Source organism: Zingiber officinale, chromosome 7B, assembly GCF_018446385.1.
Source record: "Zingiber officinale cultivar Zhangliang chromosome 7B, Zo_v1.1, whole genome shotgun sequence".
NCBI classification, from domain to species: domain Eukaryota; kingdom Viridiplantae; phylum Streptophyta; class Magnoliopsida; order Zingiberales; family Zingiberaceae; genus Zingiber; species Zingiber officinale.
The window spans coordinates 19,015,988-19,036,086 of NC_055999.1; the positions used below are offsets into that span (position 1 = coordinate 19,015,988).

The 20,099-nt window shown below is 33.9% G+C and overlaps 3 protein-coding genes and 1 non-coding gene across 5 annotated transcripts; 1 reads left to right on the top strand and 3 right to left on the bottom strand.

Annotated features, from left to right (window-relative positions):
• The first annotated feature begins 1,733 nt into the window (after positions 1 to 1,733).
• Positions 1,734 to 1,814, top strand: TRNAL-CAG. Its single transcript has one exon. It is a non-coding gene; the product is annotated as a tRNA-Leu (tRNA).
• A 132-nt stretch (positions 1,815 to 1,946) lies between these two features.
• On the bottom strand, positions 1,947 to 2,686 carry LOC122003618. Its single transcript, XM_042558698.1, has 2 exons — positions 2,410 to 2,686; positions 1,947 to 2,320 (listed from the first exon to the last, which is right to left on the bottom strand). The coding sequence occupies exons 1-2, from the start codon at positions 2,658 to 2,660 to the stop codon at positions 2,182 to 2,184; spliced, it is 390 nt and encodes a 129-aa protein (XP_042414632.1). The 5' UTR covers positions 2,661 to 2,686; the 3' UTR covers positions 1,947 to 2,181.
• A 5,696-nt stretch (positions 2,687 to 8,382) lies between these two features.
• On the bottom strand, positions 8,383 to 9,096 carry LOC122004222 (probable transcriptional regulator RABBIT EARS). The gene has a single exon (XM_042559143.1). It carries the CDS (start codon positions 9,094 to 9,096, stop codon positions 8,383 to 8,385), a length of 714 nt encoding a protein of 237 aa, XP_042415077.1.
• Positions 9,097 to 15,505: 6,409 nt separating this feature from the next.
• On the bottom strand, positions 15,506 to 18,947 carry LOC122005466 (CASP-like protein 5B3). Of its 2 annotated transcripts, XM_042560501.1 has the most exons (4): positions 18,538 to 18,947; positions 17,057 to 17,189; positions 16,506 to 16,615; positions 15,506 to 15,901 (listed from the first exon to the last, which is right to left on the bottom strand). In XM_042560501.1, exons 1-4 carry the CDS (start codon positions 18,666 to 18,668, stop codon positions 15,865 to 15,867), a joined length of 411 nt encoding a protein of 136 aa, XP_042416435.1. In that variant the 5' UTR covers positions 18,669 to 18,947; the 3' UTR covers positions 15,506 to 15,864. The 2 variants fall into 2 exon arrangements, with proteins under 2 accessions (XP_042416435.1, XP_042416434.1); XM_042560500.1 differs by lacking the exon at positions 15,506 to 15,901 and having other exon boundaries at positions 16,265 to 16,615.
• Between the last annotated feature and the right edge of the window lie 1,152 nt (positions 18,948 to 20,099).

Sequence of the window (20,099 nt, forward strand, 5' to 3'; positions counted from 1 at the left end):
AGCACGCCAATTTGGATCTTTGACTGCCTATGTAAAACTAGAAGGTTCAATAAAATTTGAAGAAGCAAGAAGAGCACGTGGAAGAGGATAACGAGTGGAAACTGGTTGACATCGTGTATAAATATCGCTTAGAGGAAGCATTTGTCGAGGAATATCATCATCAGAGCAAATACATTACTGGGCTCCTACAACGAGCTAAAATGGATGGTGCACGTCCTATCTCGACACCAATCATTGAGGGTGGTTTCACTGCACCTTCATCCTCCTCTTCGATGTCTGAGCTCCAGATCTACCGTAGTATTGTTGGTGTCCTCCAATATATCACAATTACACAACTCGATATTGCTTTCGATGTGAATCGTGTCTGTCAATTTATGCATGCTCCTACTGACCATCATTGGGAAGGTGTTAAGAGAATTCTTCGATATCTCAAAGGCACTATTCTACATGATCTTCTTTTATATCGTCAGTCTTCACGAGAGTTGATTGCCTACAGTGATGTAGATTGGACTGGATCCCCCGAAGATAGACGTTCTACTAGTGGATATGCTATATTTCTTGGGCGAAATCTTATTTTCTGACTTTCAAAGAAGCAACCTACAGTCTCTCGCTCGAGTACTGAAGATGAATATAAAGCTATCGCTAACGCAACGTCAGAAATTATTTGGCTACAATCTCTTCTTTCAGAATTACACTTTTTCCCAACTGCTACACCTAAAATATGGTGTGATAATATTGGAGCAACTTATCTTGCAGCAAATCCTGTTTTGCATGCTCGTACCAAGCATGTAGAGATTGATTTCCATTTTGTTCGTGAGCGTGTGGCGACTCGACAACTTTCAGTCTCTTATATCTTTACGGAAGATCAAATTGCTGATATATTTACTAAGTCATTATTTAGACAATATTTCACCAAGTTAGCACTCAAACTCAACGTTCAGGCACTCCCGTTGAGTTTGTCGGAGGGTAATGACAATAATGGAAATAATCTCTAATTGGTTTCAATCAATTGTGATTTATTATATTTGGCACGCAATCAAGATTGACATGAATTAAATAGTAAAAATAATATTTCTAAATCTATTTTATTACTATATTTATAATTATTATGATTGTATGTTTTATTTAATCTTTCCATTATTATTTTGAACAATTTATATTAATAAATTTATTAACTTTAATAAGATTATCAAAAAAAAAAAAAAAAACTTTATTTTTTTTTTTTCTGTACTTAATGATTTCTATAACTGATACAAGTTTTCTGCTATTGATCCAAGTTTTCGCAGCTACAAGCAAAAGCATGCATGTGCAGCTACATCTTTTCATTGCCATATTAAAGAATTAGACAACCACAAATTATTTAACACACGGTTTGATTTCAGGCATTTCTACAACATGGTTGTCCACCCTCACCAGATAAGCTTTTCTTCCACTTCTAGGTAAGGTCTATCTGTGTACATTTATTAATTATGAATAAGGTCCTTTTAATTTTAAGGAAATTTATATTTAATTAAGATTGGAGCAGTCCTTCTTAATGCTCTGGCTATTGAACAGATGCTGCTGAGGCATTCTTCTGAGAGGGGACATGTGAGTGAGAATAACATGTCCAACGTTTGTATTAATCTCTGTCTCTCTCAATTCTTTTAATAGCATATAGTTGGGAAGAGATCAATGCAAAGAGCTGTTGTTCTAATTTACTCATAAATAGATAGAATTTCAAAGGATAACCAAATGTCAAGATGGCCGAGTTGGTCTAAGGCGCCAGTTTCAGGTACTGGTCCGAAAGGGCATGGGTTCGAATCCCATTCTTGACAATTATAATTTTCATTTTTTTTTCCTTTTTTTTTATAAAAAAAAAATAGTAGCCTTCAAATTTCTGTGTTCACACTTCACACGAATCTTAATTTGTCCGTAATTCTATTTTTGTCACAAACATTCAAAAAAAATAATACTCAAAAACCGAGAAATATATTTAATAGAAAAGTGAAAAATACACAACGCACTCCACAAAATAACCCTCAACCTTACAAGTCTCTGATTAATTACAATACAAGCATTAAAACCGTGCTCATCATACACTCAGAAATGCAAAATCACAACGACGATACACAATTTGAGGACGTAATTTATGATTTGATGGGCCTCTTACAAATTACCACCTCGAATTTCAAATTGGTTCTCCTACTTGTCGACTTGCCTCAGTTTCCCCAGGCCATTACAATTAGGGCAAACTATTTGAGCTTCATCTTTCCTCGCCGCGTTCGCCCTCAGCGCCACCTCCGACCGCCGTATAAATCCTGCTCCGTCGCACTCCGGGCATCTACAAATATACATGCACATTTTAGATCTCGTAATCACACTTAATCCCATCAACGCCAAGCGACTTATAATGCAGCAGATTTAAATTACATGTCTTTGCGAGCGAACAGAATTGGAAACGCAGTGCCGATGAGCCCCACGGCGATGGCTCCGGCCACCAGGAAGGTGGTGCTGTTGGAGGATACCTCTCCGATGGCCGCGACCACCGTCACCGGTCGGGAAGCGGGCCGCGTTCTTCTGGAGGAAGGGAAGGCGGCGGTCGGCGGTGGAGTCAGGCGAAGCTTGGAGGCGGCGGAGGAGGAGAGCAGGGAGGGAGGAGAAATGGGAGTTGCAGAAGCCATTGTTTTTTGCTGAGTTTGATCGAGTCTCCGGCCGCCTGTTACAGTTATAAGGGAGAGGTTGGATTAGTCCACGTCAGCTGCATGCTCCGTATTTAGTGGTGGATACGGGTTTAGATTTGTTGGTTGTGGATAAGGTGACGTGGACTGATGGTAGCCTGACTTCATCTGGTGGAGTCTATTGGATTGCCCATGAATGGATCGAGACATTATTCGTCCACTTCTTTTTGATAAATGTATTTGGGATAAAAGCTTAAATGAACTTTTTTTTATATTAAAAAAATACTATTTAAAAAAAAAAAAAAATTTGGATTTCAATCGCTTTCTTTTACCACAGCTTTTTACCAAAGATCACACTTCAAATTTCAAAATTCCAAAATCGTACCATTTTTTGTATTTTTCAAAAGGCACCCATAATTTCAAAAATACTCTTTCTGTCTTTTAACCCTAAATTAAAGTAAAAAAATTAATTTCTTTATTTTAAATCGAACCAAATAACAAAATCAAATAGTTTCATGCAAAATTCATTAATCTAAAAAAAACTCATTTAAAAAGCAATTATATCATTAAACTGATCTCCTAAATTTATCCATATAATTTTTTTAAATTTTAATAAAAAATAAAAATGCCAAAGAATATTAATAAAAAAATTAAAATAAAACGAGCGTTAATAAAAAAATATTTTTATCTTTTAAATATCTAACTAAAATAGAGAAAAAAAATAAATTAAATTAAAACATAAAAGAGTATAAATTTAAAAATAAATAACTAAAAAAATAATTTATTTTAGTATTGTTTTGGTTAATGCATTACACTTTGGCATTGATTTCATTAAAATATCACCATATTGATGTTGATTATATTAAAACATCAATATATTCACAACAAAAAAACTGTAATTTAGGGACGAATTTTCCCAAAATTTTCGTCGCAATGATGGCCCCAAACATTTTTTCCACTATATATGTTGGGGTTGATAAATTTTTTTATCAAAAATTTAAATAATTATTTTCAAAAATTAAAAAACCCGAAAATATTAGCTAAAAAAATAATATCGTGTCATCATTATGATCATAAGATCGATACGAATGCATAGAAATTTGTTTCGCGCCAATCCGAGTTCTATAGGTCAAGTTTTTATTTTTTGAAAGATTTTTTTCCTAATTTTCTAATATTTACAGTTTGGGACGAACTCCACAGTTCGTCCCAGATCTGGGACGAACTTTGGAGTTTGTCCCAGATCTATAATTTTATTAAATTATAAAAGTAAATAATAAAAATACGGATGCATGACCTAGAAACCTCAGAATGACACGAAACCAATTCTTATGTGTTCGTATCGATCTTCTGATCGCATTGATGACCCCGAACATTTTTTCCACTATATCTTTTGGGGTTGATAAATTTTTTTATAAAAAATTAAATTAATCATTTTCGGAAATTAAAAAACTTGAAAATATTTGCTAAAAAATTAATTTCGTGCGATCATTGTTATCATAAGATCGATACGAATGCATAGAAATTTATTCCGCGTTATTCGGAGCTCTATAAGTCTAGTTTTTATTTTTTGAAAGATTTTTTTTCTAATTTTTTAATATTTACAGTTTGGGACGAACTCCAGAGTTTGTCCCAGATCTGGGACGAATTTTGGAGTTCGTCCCAGATCTCTAATTTTCTTAAATTATAAAATTAAACAATAAAAATACGGATGCATGACCTAGACAACTCAGAATGACACAAAATTAGTTCCTATGCGTTCGTATCGATCACCTGATTGCAATGATGGCCCTAAACATTTTTTCCACTATTTTGGGGTTTAAAAATTTTTTATCAACAATTAAAATAATCATTTTCAAATTTTAAAAAACCCAAAAATATTAGTTAAAAAAATAAATTCATGTCATCATTATGATCATAAGATCGATACGAATGCATAGAAATTTGTTCCGAGAAAAGAAAGCTTCTTGCGAATCATTCGCTACTTGTCTTAAAAACAGTAAATTAGGGACGAATTTGAAATTTCGTCCCTAAATTGCGTCAAATTTGCCTACAAATATTTATTCGTTGGCAATTAGCAACAAATCCAGAGATTTGTCGCAAAATTGCATAAATTTTCCAACGAAATTTAGATTTTGACGCTGATTGGCAACGAATTCTGCGACGAAAATATATTTGTTGTTAATATCCGACGAATTTATTTCGTTGCTATTTTAGTTGCTAATTAGCGACAAATTTGTTTTTCGTTGCAAATGCTGTTGCAAATTTGCAACGAATATTTTTCGTTGCAAATTTTCGTCCCTAAATTACAGTTTTTTTGTAGTGATTGGTGTTGATTTTTTAAAAACATCACTTCCTTTGTTGATTTTATCAAATCATCACTACCTATATGATTTTTTAAAATATATATATATATATATATTAATGAGTTGTCAAAAATAAGGCTTATCCAAATATGGTTTCATTTAAATATGACTTCATCTAGATAAGAATATGAAATAGAGACAAAGGCTCTACATTCAAGATCAACAAACTTTTTACCATTTTATCTCTATGCTCGAAAGAAACACATAGCAAGGTGAAGCTCTCCAGGAGGAGTGTATTGTGCTCAAGACTTCCGGATCAACTGCTATCATTTGTTTGTCTTTCTATTTACAAGCTATGTCTTAATTTATAATATTTTTTGTGCTTGTTAAACTGTAAGACAAATTTCTCCGCCTCCAAAAAATATCGGGAAATGAGACCACTAGTGGACTAACACCTTCTGTGATTAAGCCTTGAGTGTACTGACACTAGAAGGTTAAGAACTAAGTAAATCTTGCATGTTCTTTCATTTTTATTATTTATTTATATTCCGCTGCATATTGACCTTGATAGAAAGAACAAACAACGAAATTTAAAAAAAAAAAAAAAAGACAGTTGATATTCTCTCTCGCTCCTTTTATTGACGCGCACCGATCCTACATATGTGAAATTCTGAAACCTAGACATGGTGCGGAAGAGGAGAGTGTAAAGAAGGTAGATATGATGTGCAATCGTGATTTTGAGTCTCCTTCGTGGAGTTATGAGAATTGGTTTTGAAGGATATTGATTATTCATCACCATTGTATTGGAGAAATCACAATGCAGTGTTGATTTCAAATAATCAGTCCTGTTGTGACCACTGTATTAGAGAAATCACAACACAGTAGCGTTGGTTTAGAAGAATTAGGATCATTGTTATGTTGATTTTCAAAAATCAACACTGATATATTGGGCAAATCATAACATAGTGGTATTAATTTTGAAAGATTAGAACTTGTGTGATGTTGTTGTTCAAAAATCAGAATCAATATATTGGAGAAATCATAACACAGTCATACTGGTTTTGAATGATCAAGACCATTGTAGTGTTTTTTTATAAGTATGTTAAGTTTCTAGGATTTAGCTTCTTCTTAAATCAACGTTATGAGCCCAACCTCCTCTTTCCTTATGGCCTAACCCGGCCGGCCCATCTTTGATAATTACGTATTATTACGGAGTATCAGATAACAAAGTTGAATTATGCCTTGAAGGTGATTTATGCAAGTCATAATATTTTTCTTTCTGTTTGTAACTCATTCAAGTATTTTTGATTCAATGGCAAAATAATCCCTTGGATACTTATTCTAATGAGAAGTCCAACTTTGATATGTTTTAACTAATAGCTAGTGATCACAAGCAACTTAATGATGATTAAATTTACTATGTTATATAAAATTGAATGCTATATTATGATTCAAGCACACGAGTAAAAAATAAAATTTAGAAAAATGAGGATGTTAAGATGAATGCGTAGACATGTTAGAATAAACAAACTAAAACATGATAACATTAATAAAGAGAAAGTCGAAGTTACGCCTATCCAAGAAAAACTCCAAGAAACATATTTAAGATGATAAGAATATGTACTTAGATTATCAATTTAAATAATCCAGTTATCCAATGTAATAAAATTATAAGTATGCAGATCAAACAAGTGAGGAAGCATAAGATAAAATATGACTTGATTAAAAATAAAATAAGATAAAATTTATTTAAATATAGTAGTGGATAAAATAATGCACCATAGAAAGAGAGATATGATCTCATCTAGTGGAATAAAAATTAGTTGTTGTTATTCTATTGTTAATCATCCTTCATCTTATAATTGCTTCTGATTGTGCAATAACTGCAAAAATTGACCTACATAATCTTCTAGTTCAGTCTTCTAACTCAGTTTTCTTTAGAATGTTAATGCCAACCAAGTCCACTACAGATCTATCAGTTACGACTAAATCCCTTCAAACTCTGGTATCCAAATAACTCTTGTTTGTTCGCTGTGTTCTTGAACTATATATTTTTTTAGAAGAAATGAATTATAGCATTCATTACACTACTGCTCATTGCGTTTTTGTGGTCATTTTACTTGCAGATGCTCATTACAGCAGTAGTAGCTAGCTAGAAAGAACTAAATGATCTCTTATGGACTAGAACGCTAGCTCAGAAACTAAATGTCTTAAATATTTAATTTGCAAGAACCTTTACAATTATCTCTTATCAATGTTCTCCAAATTAAAACATGCATGGCATCATGTAAGTAATTAATTAATTGTTCTCGAAGTTAGAAAGAAAAATGGAATCTAACACATGATCATCAACAGGCAGATTTCATCCTGCTTTTTGTCTGTTACCGCAGTGCAAACCATAAAGAATAGTAAGAGGGCACCTTTGATTTCATATATTCTCTGATCTCGCCAATTCAAAAACACTTCCCTCCTTGTGACTAATAATCTGCCACGCCAACTCATTAATCTAATCTTCCCACATTAATTCCTTGTTCATTTTAATTAATTTGCCACATTAATTATAATTATATATATATATATATATATATATATGAGCATGCATGTTATTCCCTCGAGGCATTAGATTAGTTATATGGATAGGATTCCTTCGTTTAGGTTTGGACTGAGACGTGCTTGTGCCATGCCATGCAATTGCGTGTATACAGAAAAAGGAAAAAAGAAGAAAAATGATCGAAAGAAAGATTAGAAAAACGAAGGAGAACAAGAAAATATACGTAATTTAGATTACCAAAGGGGAGCTATAATAATCAGCAGTATGAATAGGTACAATATCCAACAGCAAGCTAAGTACATTTTAGCAGCATATATATATATACTGTGTGGATCAGTAAAAATAAAATTATAGCTGGTGTTTAGTTATGAATTTGATGGTGCCAAGTAATCAGATCACAGATCTGCTTGAACAAAAGCATGAGATGTGAAGAGGCCACTTTCCTTAAATTATAAGTTACTAATTTGGTTACGTTGCACAAGATATTGAAAAGAGAACTAAATACAACAATAACTTGATATTTTTTCCATAAAAAAAACTAAGAATAAATTAAGGCCATTCATATATGATAACGAGAAGAAGGAATTACAAAGAAATTAAGATATATAGCTAGAGGACTATATATATATCAGATAAAATTAACATGGAAACATTATGCTTAATTAATTTCTCCACATCTGTCACAAACATAACTTGAGAAATATTCATAGAATTAAGAATAAACCAAAACAGAAACAAGCTCTTCAAGGTCACAGACAACAAATAAGAGAAGAGAAGAAGTTTATAACATATAAAGTATATATCATATCCAAGCACAAAAGTTTAAATCTTTTGCAATATGATCGATTGAAATGATTATGATCATGATCTACTACTTAACCTGAGGGGCATCTCCAAGCCTTAGCTCAAGATCCAACTCCTCCGCATGGAGGTTGACTCCAATTGTATTGATCAAGAAAGGCGAATCCGGATCAGTTCTTCTTCTTTTGTTCATGCTTATCTTAAACAATTCCTCCTCCTCCTCCTCCTCCTCCTCTTCTTCTTTGTTTGTCTCATCTCGCGTCCCTCGAATTACTTGCTTGCTCAAATCAATTTCATTCAGCAGCTGCAAAGTGGGTCTCTCCTCAAAGAAAAGAGCCTCCTTTTGATAACCATTAAAGGCAATTGGTGAACACACCTTGAAATTGGAATTAGGGTTAGGGTTAGGGTTAGCTTGGTTGATAGTACTACATGGCTCACTGCTAGTCTCTAAGGTTTCCGATCCTGTGGGGCTTGCGCTGGAGTTGTACTGCTTGAGTATGGCCCGGTCCTTACGGTGGACGTTCATGTGGCCGCCGAGGGCTTGTGCCGACCGGAACTCTCGGCCGCAAAAGGAGCAGGAGTAGGACCGGGGAGGCCATATGCAGCCGCCCAAGTGGGCAGAGTCTCTCGCGAAAGCCTCTTCGTCCCACGTAGGCGACTCGACAAAGGAGAAAGAAGGAACCACAAGGTGATCAGCTGGATGCCGAGAAGGATTGAGGAACACCGACATCTCGTCCCTCGGTCTTCTTTTTGCTATCATCAAGTACTTGGCTTTCTCCTCCATGGCTAGCTAGGCTTAACAGTAATATGCTTGCTAAAGATGAAGGAGACAGGTAGATATAGAGCTGGTTTTGCAGAATTAATAAGAGAATGAGAATCTTATCACAGACTAACCAATTTTAAATCATGATTTTTTTTTCAAATTAAAAATCTAAACTTTTTTACAACAGACCCGTGAACCAACTTCGATCGAGGATGAATTATTTTACTATGTTAGTTACAGTGATCAATCAGTTGAAGGATCATTCAAAGCCATGAAGGAGCTTAATTAATTACTTGTTGATAATATTTTGTTTTTATCAAACTAATAAAATAATTATAAAACTAATGCTACATGAAAACTCAATTAATAAATTACTCAGATATTGCATAGCCTTTAGACAGGTGAAGATAGCTAGTTAAGCTAATTAACTGCTTTTAATTAGACAGGTGATTAATTGTTCAATTTAATTGGTTATTGTTCCATCAAAGGAGTACTGGTTGCTGAGCACACTTACCCAACACACCATAATTGCATCATAATCTTAACTAATGATCAACTGATTAAATAAAATTAATTTAATTTAGAGACATTACAGTACCTTTGTTGACAGATGCAAGGACTACCTACAGACATTTCCCCTGCAGGTCCATATAGTAACATTGACAATATAAATTATTTAATGAGAAAGAAACAACGATTAGGAACACTCTTTTTGAAGTGTCCTACCCCATTTGTCTCATACTTGAATGCCACTCTACTAAATAATTAATAATTATGCTTAATCATTCACATTATTCAAACTCGATCACAGATATTAATTACATGACACATAGTTACGGAAATAATTAGACATAGTGGTGCTAGAAAACTACATAAAGAGGCTTTTTTTGAGTAAGAACCCTTTCAACCAATTTTGGTATAACATCACTCATGGTTGGCACTTAATTATCGTGATGACTCCCGATGACCTTTTGAAGACATATCAGTCAAACTTAAATTTGTCGGTTAACGTGTCATTTCTTCATTAATTTAAATAATATAATTAACTATATATACTTTTAAAATATTTGTGCATGATATAAATTTAATTAAACCTTTTGTTACAATTAAGATATATGATTAAAAAAAAAAGTCTTAAAGTTTTCTTCATGATCGTGTTTAACCTCCTTTAAAGCATCAAAATGAGCATGAAATAATCATTCAAGCACTAGTTGGTGACATGGCCCCATACTTTATTATTCAAAGGGAATGAGACAGATACAGTGGAACAACAAGGACAGATTCACAGGTGTTAATTAACTCATAATTCTCAAATGATATTATTATAAGTAGCAGTTAGAACTATCAGACTTTCTTATTGTCAAGTTGGAATATGAAATGATAAAATTGTGTACAAATTCCTGTGCAGGCATGCATTGTTAATTCATAGCTTTTCACGTTTAATTAAAAGTGTTTTGGATGCTTTTGTCATCTTGGATCAAGTGACAGAATATAGAAGAGCATCACATCATATTACTGATGCTGTTTTTATTCACTTTAATGATGAGTCAGTGTTAGTGATGCATTGCTACATATATTTATCTTTGGCATTAAACTGGAAATTTGATATAATTCTTACTTAGATATGAAAAAAAAATATATAATCCTGAACTCATTACATGAATTAAGTATCAGGCATATTAATTTGCTATATGTAAAAGGGAAACTAATAGTGTGTATGGAGTTTTAGTTCGGTTCGAACCAATTTGCCTCAGTGATCTATTAAAAAGCAGCTTTAGGTGAGTCGAGTGCATTAGAATTTAGGACCCGGACCCGGGCCCAATCGAGTCACTCATTCATTTGGCATTAGCAAGTAATGACTCTTGGCTCCAAGTCCTAACCGAGAATTCGCTAATGATATATATCTGAGAAGAACCAAATCAAAGCTAAAATAATGATTTCTTTCTTTCTTCAAATAGTGATAAAGGATCATAACCCTAATTATGATTTTGGAAGAGAAACTAGTTACAAATATTAATGCTATGTTTTTTTGTCTGTATGCTAAGATTTTACCACTGACTTGGGCTCATCCTTTTTTTTGTCACATTATTATTGTCACCATTAAATTTCTTATGATAAGTTTCCAGTGCAAGTAAAATACTGTTCTATTCCAACTTCCAAACATATAATGACAAGACAAATGCCACGAGACTTCCTCCATATCTTAATTAGTCATTACATTAATATTATCAATATTAAATATGTGATTATTTTAGTCTATTTGAAATTGTCAGATACTAGTCACCTTTTGTTTAACCTCTTAAGGACTATATCAATTTAGATGAGACTAGCTAGTCAATAGAAGAAACTATTTAATGAGGGCAATCGACACCAATGTATTCTCCCGACCTTCAATTCTTGTTGTCAAAAGTCGTCATTATATTTGCTTCTTACCTTTGATGGAGAAATAGACACATGAATCGGTAGGACAAGTCCAAACCAATTGTTTTTGTATTACTCCATCAACTCATTGAGCTGTGCTCGATATCAGATCTAGGTCTGTTCCAACCTCAGCCGAGGATTAGAGCATTTGTTTCATCTGCGCAGAACCTAACTTGTAGTCTAGCATCCTGTTCTGGTCTCAAATCGAGGGATGAGTCAACTCCCGCAGAACTTCCTCTTGTTGAATTGGGCCATGTCAGCTGCTATTGGATCCGTCTTCTTCAATCAGGTTGGCTCCTAGCGGATCATGTGCATACTGCCGAAATGAAGAGGAGATGAACAAAACTTGATGAGTCAACTCCCTTGCTTCCCTAAACACTCTGCTTCCTTGCTAAAACAGATCAACCAGAGGTTAAAAGGAGGCAAAGCATACCTTGGCATGACTCCTTCGACGCTCAAGTAATATTTAAAGAAAAGAGTGAAGAACAAGAACGAAGAACAATAGTGGTTTAGAAATCAACGGTTGCATCTTTCTCCTCACTTGGCATCATTATTGCTGACGTCTAGTGGCGGCATTTGCTACTGTAAATGACATGCCTTTCTCCCTTTGCACTATTAATATTAACGAGATAATCAACATGTCTTTTAATCAATTGTTGTAGCCCTTGTAATAGAATCGCCTTTGCGAGAATCAACATCTCTTCTAAGCCCACTTCACCTTGTTCATGTACTTAGAATTGTAAAGATCTAGCGCGCTAAATATGCGAAAAGTACAGCGGAAAACAAACTAAATCCTCTCCAGAAGATCCATGCGAAGGAGAAAACATATACTAAATTTGTTAAAAGGAAGTTATACCTTTGTCGCGTGCACACAAACTCTCGACAGTTAGAATCTCAACACAATCAAGCGTTTGTGCCTCTTTCAGTATCCACACGAATAAACTTCTCGTCTGTCGCACAAACTCAAGAAGTGGAGAAGAACCACCACTGTGGTGCTAGCCACACATGGAGGTTCGGCCAAGAGGAAATTCGGCCAAGGAGGAAGAAGATGGAGGAAGAACACAAGTCATCCACCCAATGAATACAAAACCCCCTTTTTGTATTCATTCATCCAATTAGTCTTAATTAGCATTAATTCTCCATTAATCCCATTAAGTCCTCCATTAATCCAATTAAATGTTGATATTTCCTCTTCCTTGGTGAATTCGGGTTTACCCAATGAGTCCAACTCATTGATCAATCCACATTGACTGCGTGAGTCTAATTCGAATTGGACTAAATCCAACAATTAGATCCAATTTAGTCTAACTCAATAAGTCTAATTCAGATTAGACTTAATCCAATGATCCATCATATAAACCTATCTCCAAATCAACTTATTCTTTGTGTGTGACCCAATAGGTTTTTGTAACATTAGCAATGTATCCAAATCAATATTTTAGATACATAAACAATGAGTGACATCTAGCAAGGCATCATTACGACCCAAATGACATGAATGTCGAGAAATTCGACTTATTCTTTCCGTGGCTATTATCTTGTATGACTCAATCCCTCTATCCTTGATATCTAGATTGATCAATGAGGCATAGATTGTGTCATCCTTTTATCAATTTTTATGTTTCTTGATCTCTAAATAGACACACTCATACAAATAAGTTCAATATCTCATATTGACTTATTTGAGCATAGTCATGCATTCTTGTATCCTACTAATTAAGGGGTACATCGATATCACTTCCGTCTTATGAAAGGGATAGATCCAATTTACATCACTCACATCCCTCCGCATAACTCATTGCATACCCAGTGATTGATTTTATAGTTCACTCTATTATAGGTGACGTTTGACGATACTAAAGTATACAACTCCTTATGTAGAGAATTGTAGTGACTTCAGGTCTAAGGAATATTCATACAAATAGTCACATGAGAATGTTTATAACACTATAATAATCCATAAAACATTCTCATGACGGGTCATTCAATACATATTCTCAAATATATACCCATGTGTCAACCTAATATCTCATATCCATGATTTGTAAGGTTAAGTCATCCGTTGACCTACATGCTAATTTTAACACATTAATATTATCTTTGTATATTAATGCTTGATTATGAATAATTAAGAGTAGTGTCTATATGTACTACAGACTCTCATTATCAATTCAATCAATTGATATATTGTAGACTAACCTATTATCGTAGGACATTATTATACTTATTCATTCGACGCTAAACTAAAATAAATATAATAATCAACTTTATCTTTTATTAATAAAATAAAATAAAATATAATAATATCCTATCAATCATCTCATAATTTATATTAGGATTAATACTAACAAAAATAACAAAAATAATAACGTAGGTATAATGTTCAGGAGCATTACCCACTCGGGCTCAGACATGCCACAATATCACGCGCTATAGTACTTAGACGATACGGTATCCAAGAAGCTACAGTAGTCAGGGATGTTATCCACTCGAGCTCGGGCATGTGGGGATGTTTCTGTGTTGGGACGTCATAGTGCTCAGAGATGTTACCCACTCAGACTTAGTCGCTTGAGCACTCCGGAATGCAATAGTGCTTGGGAGCATCACCCCACTCGAGTTCAGGTATCACCCACTCAAGCTTAATTCCAACGATATCTTGAAATCGGGTGAATCACGAGTCACTGTGACCAAGTCTGAATTTGTTCTATGTGGATTATATATTAACAGAGTCAAAAGATCTCCTACATGAATTCTATGTTAACCGAGTCAAGGTCCATCACGTGAACCCTTGTTTACCTCCAGATCATGTACTATGCAAAAATTCAAGGGTCAATCTCTCCAACGAACCGCTGAGCAAGTAGGCAGCTACAAGTCCTCTAAGGCACTACTTGGCTTGGCAAGTCAACCCAAAGCAATATTTGAAGTTTTGAAATAGGTTGATGGCTTCGCAATTTGACCGAATTGAGTAGGTATATACATACATTTCCAATTCGACATAGTGACTCCGGACCGAATGTTCAAGACTTAATCTTCTTATTATAGTGTATTAAATTAAATAACAAGCGAAGAAGAAATGAGATCTCAATGATGTCAATTTCATCCCAAATTTAACTATTTGAATTTCTTTATATCTTTTCCTCTCTAACCCACCAGATAGCACGCCTCAAAGACCGGTGTTTGTCCCTCTGCCCAATTTCTAGAAGAGAAAGCCAACTTTTCTAAAAAAACAACAAAACAAATGACACCCAGGAAACACGTAGAGACTAAGCAGCCAATATTATTTTATATATAAAACGAATATATGAAACATTAGTCCAAGATTTAATTATTCTATTCCGGGGTTCTGGACAATTCAGCCAATCTAAGAGTGAAAAAAAATTAATTTTAAATATTTATTTTATTTATCTTTTTTAATTTTTTATATTTTATTTTCAAAAGGAGAAACAATTTAAGATTTTTTATAAAAAAACTTTCACATCAATAATCCCAGCATTCTTGTCAAAGTTTGTTTTCTAATGGAGGGAGACGTTATCTTCAGCAAGAAACATGCTGGTCATCATCTTGTTGCCTTTGAACATTCACCCTCATCATCAGTACCTTCCTTTAACCTAACTCCTACTGAATGTAGCACTTTGTCAAATGATGTTGTGGGTGAGGAAAGATCAGACAAAGGTAGTTGACTATAATTATTATTATTTCATCTACTTGTACCTTCTATTTAACAAATTAACTGCTATAAATATATTGGTCATCTATATCATCTCGACTATTTCCTCTCATTTATTGTTTTTAGAACTACACTTAATTGATTTTGGATATTAATACTTTCTTAGAGTTATTCAAGTCAGATCCATAAGTACAAAGAATTGTATCATAACTTCATATTAGTTACACTATTCTTTATGCTACTAATAAATAATAGGTCTATGACATCTAAAAATCTCAGTAAGAGTTGAAGACTTATAGTAGTAAGATGTGTAAATTCATCCAGAACTAATATTGTTTATTTTCTGTTATTTAACAGGCGATCAGTAACCACTCATCATCCACACTCAACCTCCACCTCCTTTGAAATGCAATCGCACTTAATTTGTCTCAGCCAAACGTTGCTTCAAAGAATGCTATAACCAAGCAACACTTGAACCTCTACCTTAACAGTTGAGTTCATCCATCATTCACTCAGAATGGAGGGTCTCCTTCCATTAGCCTACAGGGCAATAATCAGATACAAGAAAAGCAGGCAGTCTCCTGATGTAGGGCGTTTAGTGTCTACGAACAAGCTTTCAGCTCCTTATGCCCGGTTAGCTGCTGGCGACTCCAGTCAGACTCTGTCATCAGATTCAAACTTTCCTTCACCTAGAGCACTCCCTAATTCTGCAGCACCTTAGTCTCTTCGGTAGCATTGCTGCAGACATGAAGTGGTTTGCCAAATTTAATACCAGGTAGGGAGTTCTAAGTTTAATTTGCAAATTTTCTTGGTCATGAATATGAAAAATGTGGTCCCTGTTTCTAATATGTTCTAAGAGTCCTGTTGTTCCTGGTCCTAGCTCATGCGTTGAATAAGATAGCAGAATTATAATCTGAAATGCTTACTGTTGGTTTGGTGAATGACTTTATTCAGTATTGATCCAAGGAGTTCATATTTTTATTCAGTGTTGTATCAGCTTAATATTTGACTGGATAAAGGGCTTGTTGATGTATAAGCTTTGACATAATTCAAGTGGATATTCATCATCCATTTCCTTTACAATCTTTATTAAGAAAGAAATGCCGTGCAACATGGAACAGAGTTTTGCATTTCAACATTCATAAAAGCTTTCAGATACTCGTACACTGTTAAAACTCAAATTAGAGAATAAATGATTACATAAGATTTTGGCTCCTCATTTTTAAGTAAAGGAAAGCGTACAGGTACAATTTATATTGATGCCAGAAGCCAAAATGTCACTAACGAAGACATGGAAATCAACAGCCATGTAACGAATGCAAATACGATGGAAATCTCAAACCTGCCACATGAAAAATGAGGAATTGTTGTGCAGAAGTGCACATCTCTAGCAAATAAGACTATGACCCCAGCTGAGGAGCAAGCAGCTGCAAGTGATAAAGTAGCTGTTACCTGGAAAATACAACATTGACAGATTCAATGAATTTTGTCAATTAAAGCTAGATATGCATGTGAAGCCTTGAAGATTTGCTTTGAGGATTGAGGGTGCCATATAAAGAAACTGATCAACACAATAAGAGAACATTATGAAAGAACAATGGTGAAAGTTTCCATGGGTTGATGAATTATCATGTCCTTTAAGTCAATAGTATTGTGCCTCATTAAATATACACACTCTTTTTTCTGCAGCATGGCATAGGCAATGAATAAATACATGAACTATTGTTAATAAATTATAGTAGAATAAAAGGTTCCCAAAGGTCAGTCAATTGAAAATTTAAGCTCAATTTCAAAAGTTATAAATATGATCAACTAATAAAATCAGACTTATGTACAGGGATAACACGGATAGCATTGGCTCTTTTTTAAAAGGTAACAGAATTAAGCACTTACCCAGTCACCGACCACGAATAAGCTGACTAAAACTGGGTTATGGAGATCTCTTTTGATCTTTAGGGCATATGCATCAAGGCATGCAAGTCCAAAACTCCACAAAACTTGCAGCCCCATAGAAGCAATTAAGTAGCTGAGTCAGAAGAAGGCATCCAAAGGATCAGTACAGATTCAGAGGGAAAAATCATCATAATGGAGATTAGTAAGAACATATGTCAAACAATCTTTGTGACATGGAATGATCTTTTGGTCTTTCGCTCTATGCAAGGCTTTTGGATTTAATGCTCTTTAAATTCAACTATTGCCAGATAAGCTTAGTTTTATAGAAATATTAAAACAATTTGCTGTTAGAATTACCTTAAATTGTTTAAAATTGATATATTTCCAAATATAAAAAGGTGCATTCACTAACCCATGATCAATTAGAGCAGTTAAACCAAATTTAGAACAGTATATCCTCAGTAGGATGCCGAGAATATAAAAACATAGTATATTGTGAGAAATAAGATCTTTAATCTTATCTGGATATCCATGATGTACACATAATGCATCGAGGAGGAAATGCAATATAGCGCTTGTAACTCTAATCTGAGAAGCCATTACATTCCAACAAATTTCAGATTGCAAATAGAAAAAAATGGTTTGCTTAAGATATCAAATTCTATTAATGACCTTCAAGAAGCTCTGAAGCTTAGCCTTAATTATTTTTCTTGTTTTATTCTGTTAGATTAAGTTTTGCAGGGCTGCTTGAGACTATTGATTACTCTTCAGCAGCAATTCAGAAAATTATACTTAATATCATTAACCAGTGCTTATGTTTCTCAACTAGCACACAATTAGATCATAAAGTGACGTTCATGTGAAAAATAACATGCATGAGTATATTACAAAACTGTGGTGTTAATGCAAAAGGAGGGAAACAAAGTTGGCATTGACATCATTAAAGGAAAGCCAATATTGCAGGATAGACAGTCAAAGAAGGTTTTAGCATCTGTCCCTTAACAGAGGCCATGGAGCGCATCAAAGGCTAATTGTTATAAAAAAGACTGGATCTTATCTGAGAATTTTCTTAACAATGATAATACAAGTGGGAGGAAATAGGGATTCTTTGAGTGAATCATTGGGCAAAGCATCCAAAACTCTTAGGACGAATACTCACATTATGATGGTCATTCCTGATGCCATCACGCCTCTCGAGTTTTCTAAAAATATGCAGGACATTTTTAATTTTTCACGAAAAAAAAAGTACTTTTGCGTAGGATGGAGCATCAATCGGCCGATCGATCAACTATGACAAAAAAAAAAATGCAAAACAACGAAAGTTTAATCCGACAGCTTTCTGAGTAGATATTCTTCAGCTATAACACGCCATTTCAATGTCAAGCACAAAACAAATAAAATAAAATTGCAGCAGATATGGAGCTCAACAATCACGCAGTAACAACAGATCTGGAAAGAAAGCGGAAAGATCGAGTCCGTACCAGAACGCGGTGTAGTTGGAGAACCCTAATGTGGATACCATAACCCCAATGGAAGTCCCTGCAAAGGCGCATTGCCCGGTCCTCAGCAGCAACCCACTCCATGTCCCAGGGCTTCCCACCGCAACCTTCATCCCCCTGCCAAGCAACCTTCGATCTTTTCTCACCACACTCCTAGTGGATCTAAACCTAAGCAACGGAGCTCAGCCCTATCAATCGTCTTACTCCTCGCATCTTTTATCGCCCAAATCTATTCGTCCAGCTGAAATGCCTACCGATCTTTGTTCCTTTCTGGGAATTCGAAATGGTCATTGATTGCCCTTGCCTCCTGTTATTCTTTTTGCACGAAAAGGGACGAAGACACTGCGAGCGATGTCGGAGGAAAGGAGAGATGCAGGATCAAGTGTTCGACTTCCGACAGGAAACAATTTGGAAACTATAAACTTATTGGTCAAATTTGCGAAGGCACCTCACTGTTTTTTTTTGTATTTAACTCTTGTCTCTATTTTATCGAATAATCTAACTCTATAATATTTTAAAATATAAATGGACAAAAATTAAACGGGCATACAAACTTGAAAGACATCATATTAGTACCTTTTAAAAAACATAAATAGATATCTCTCCTATCATTTTATTTTGAAAAATAAAAATATTCATAGATTCAGTGTTCAATCATGATTATATTATATTCAAATCCCTTCGGATGAATCTAATGATTAGTACATGAGATATTGTCATAGTGAAATCTGAGGTTTAAATCTCGACAAAGTCGAAATAAATATCTCCCTTGGATTAGTAATCGTCCGTGAGTGATTTACCTCCTCCATATTACCCTGAGACATATTAGTTTATATATTTATTTTACACATCAAAATATTATTTTAATCAGTTCACTTAATTTTAATGTTCATTTAAAATATAATAAATGTTATGCCATCTCTATTATTTATTTTGTTTATTAAAATATTATTTTAACCACGTTTTGAAAATCAAAATCAAAATATACAATCATTGTTATAAAAATAACAACTAGTTTTTACAATTGTAAAAGTTAATTGTTCATTTTTACACCGTCAAATAATCAAATGATATTAAAATATTTTAAATAGTTAATATAAAATGGGACACCTATTTAATTTTAATTAGAAAATGGGATGGTCATCAAATAATTTAATAAATGATAGTGGTTTTTTTAATTTTTATCCAATTTAAATTATTAGTAAAAGAAATAAGAAAAAAAAAGGTGGGACAAAAAGCATTATATTATGAATCCCGTTACCATATGAGACCTACTTTTTCCCCCTCCCTGACACTCTCACCTTCCGATTTCAACCATTTTTTGACTTTTATACCCCCTTATTTAGCGTCTTTTATTATCAAATTTTTTTTAACGGTTTTATTTTTTAATCAGTTCTTTTTATCATTTTTTATCAATTTTATTCTTTTTAAATAATTTTTTATTATATATTTATCATGGTAAATAATATTTATTTAATATTAAAAAAATAGTATAATTTTTTAATATTTTATTTATTTTTTAATTATATATTTTCACATTCCAC

Bases quoted from the DNA above. Each gene is read 5' to 3' on its own strand.
- LOC122003618 (XM_042558698.1), bottom strand. From the start codon at position 2,660: ATGGCTTCTGCAACTCCCATTTCTCCTCCCTCCCTGCTCTCCTCCTCC. The intron at 2,321-2,409 runs GTAATTTAAATC...GTATATTTGTAG, and splicing joins CTGTTCGCTCGCAAAGACAT to ATGCCCGGAGTGCGACGGAG.
- LOC122004222 (XM_042559143.1), bottom strand. From the start codon at position 9,096: ATGGAGGAGAAAGCCAAGTACTTGATGATAGCAAAAAGAAGACCGAGG.
- LOC122005466 (XM_042560500.1), bottom strand. From the start codon at position 18,668: ATGAAGGTTGCGGTGGGAAGCCCTGGGACATGGAGTGGGTTGCTGCTG. The intron at 17,190-18,537 runs GTACGGACTCGA...CTTCTGACTCAG, and splicing joins TCCAACTACACCGCGTTCTG to CTACTTAATTGCTTCTATGG. The intron at 16,616-17,056 runs GTAAGTGCTTAA...TGTATTTTCCAG, and splicing joins TATTCGTGGTCGGTGACTGG to GTAACAGCTACTTTATCACT.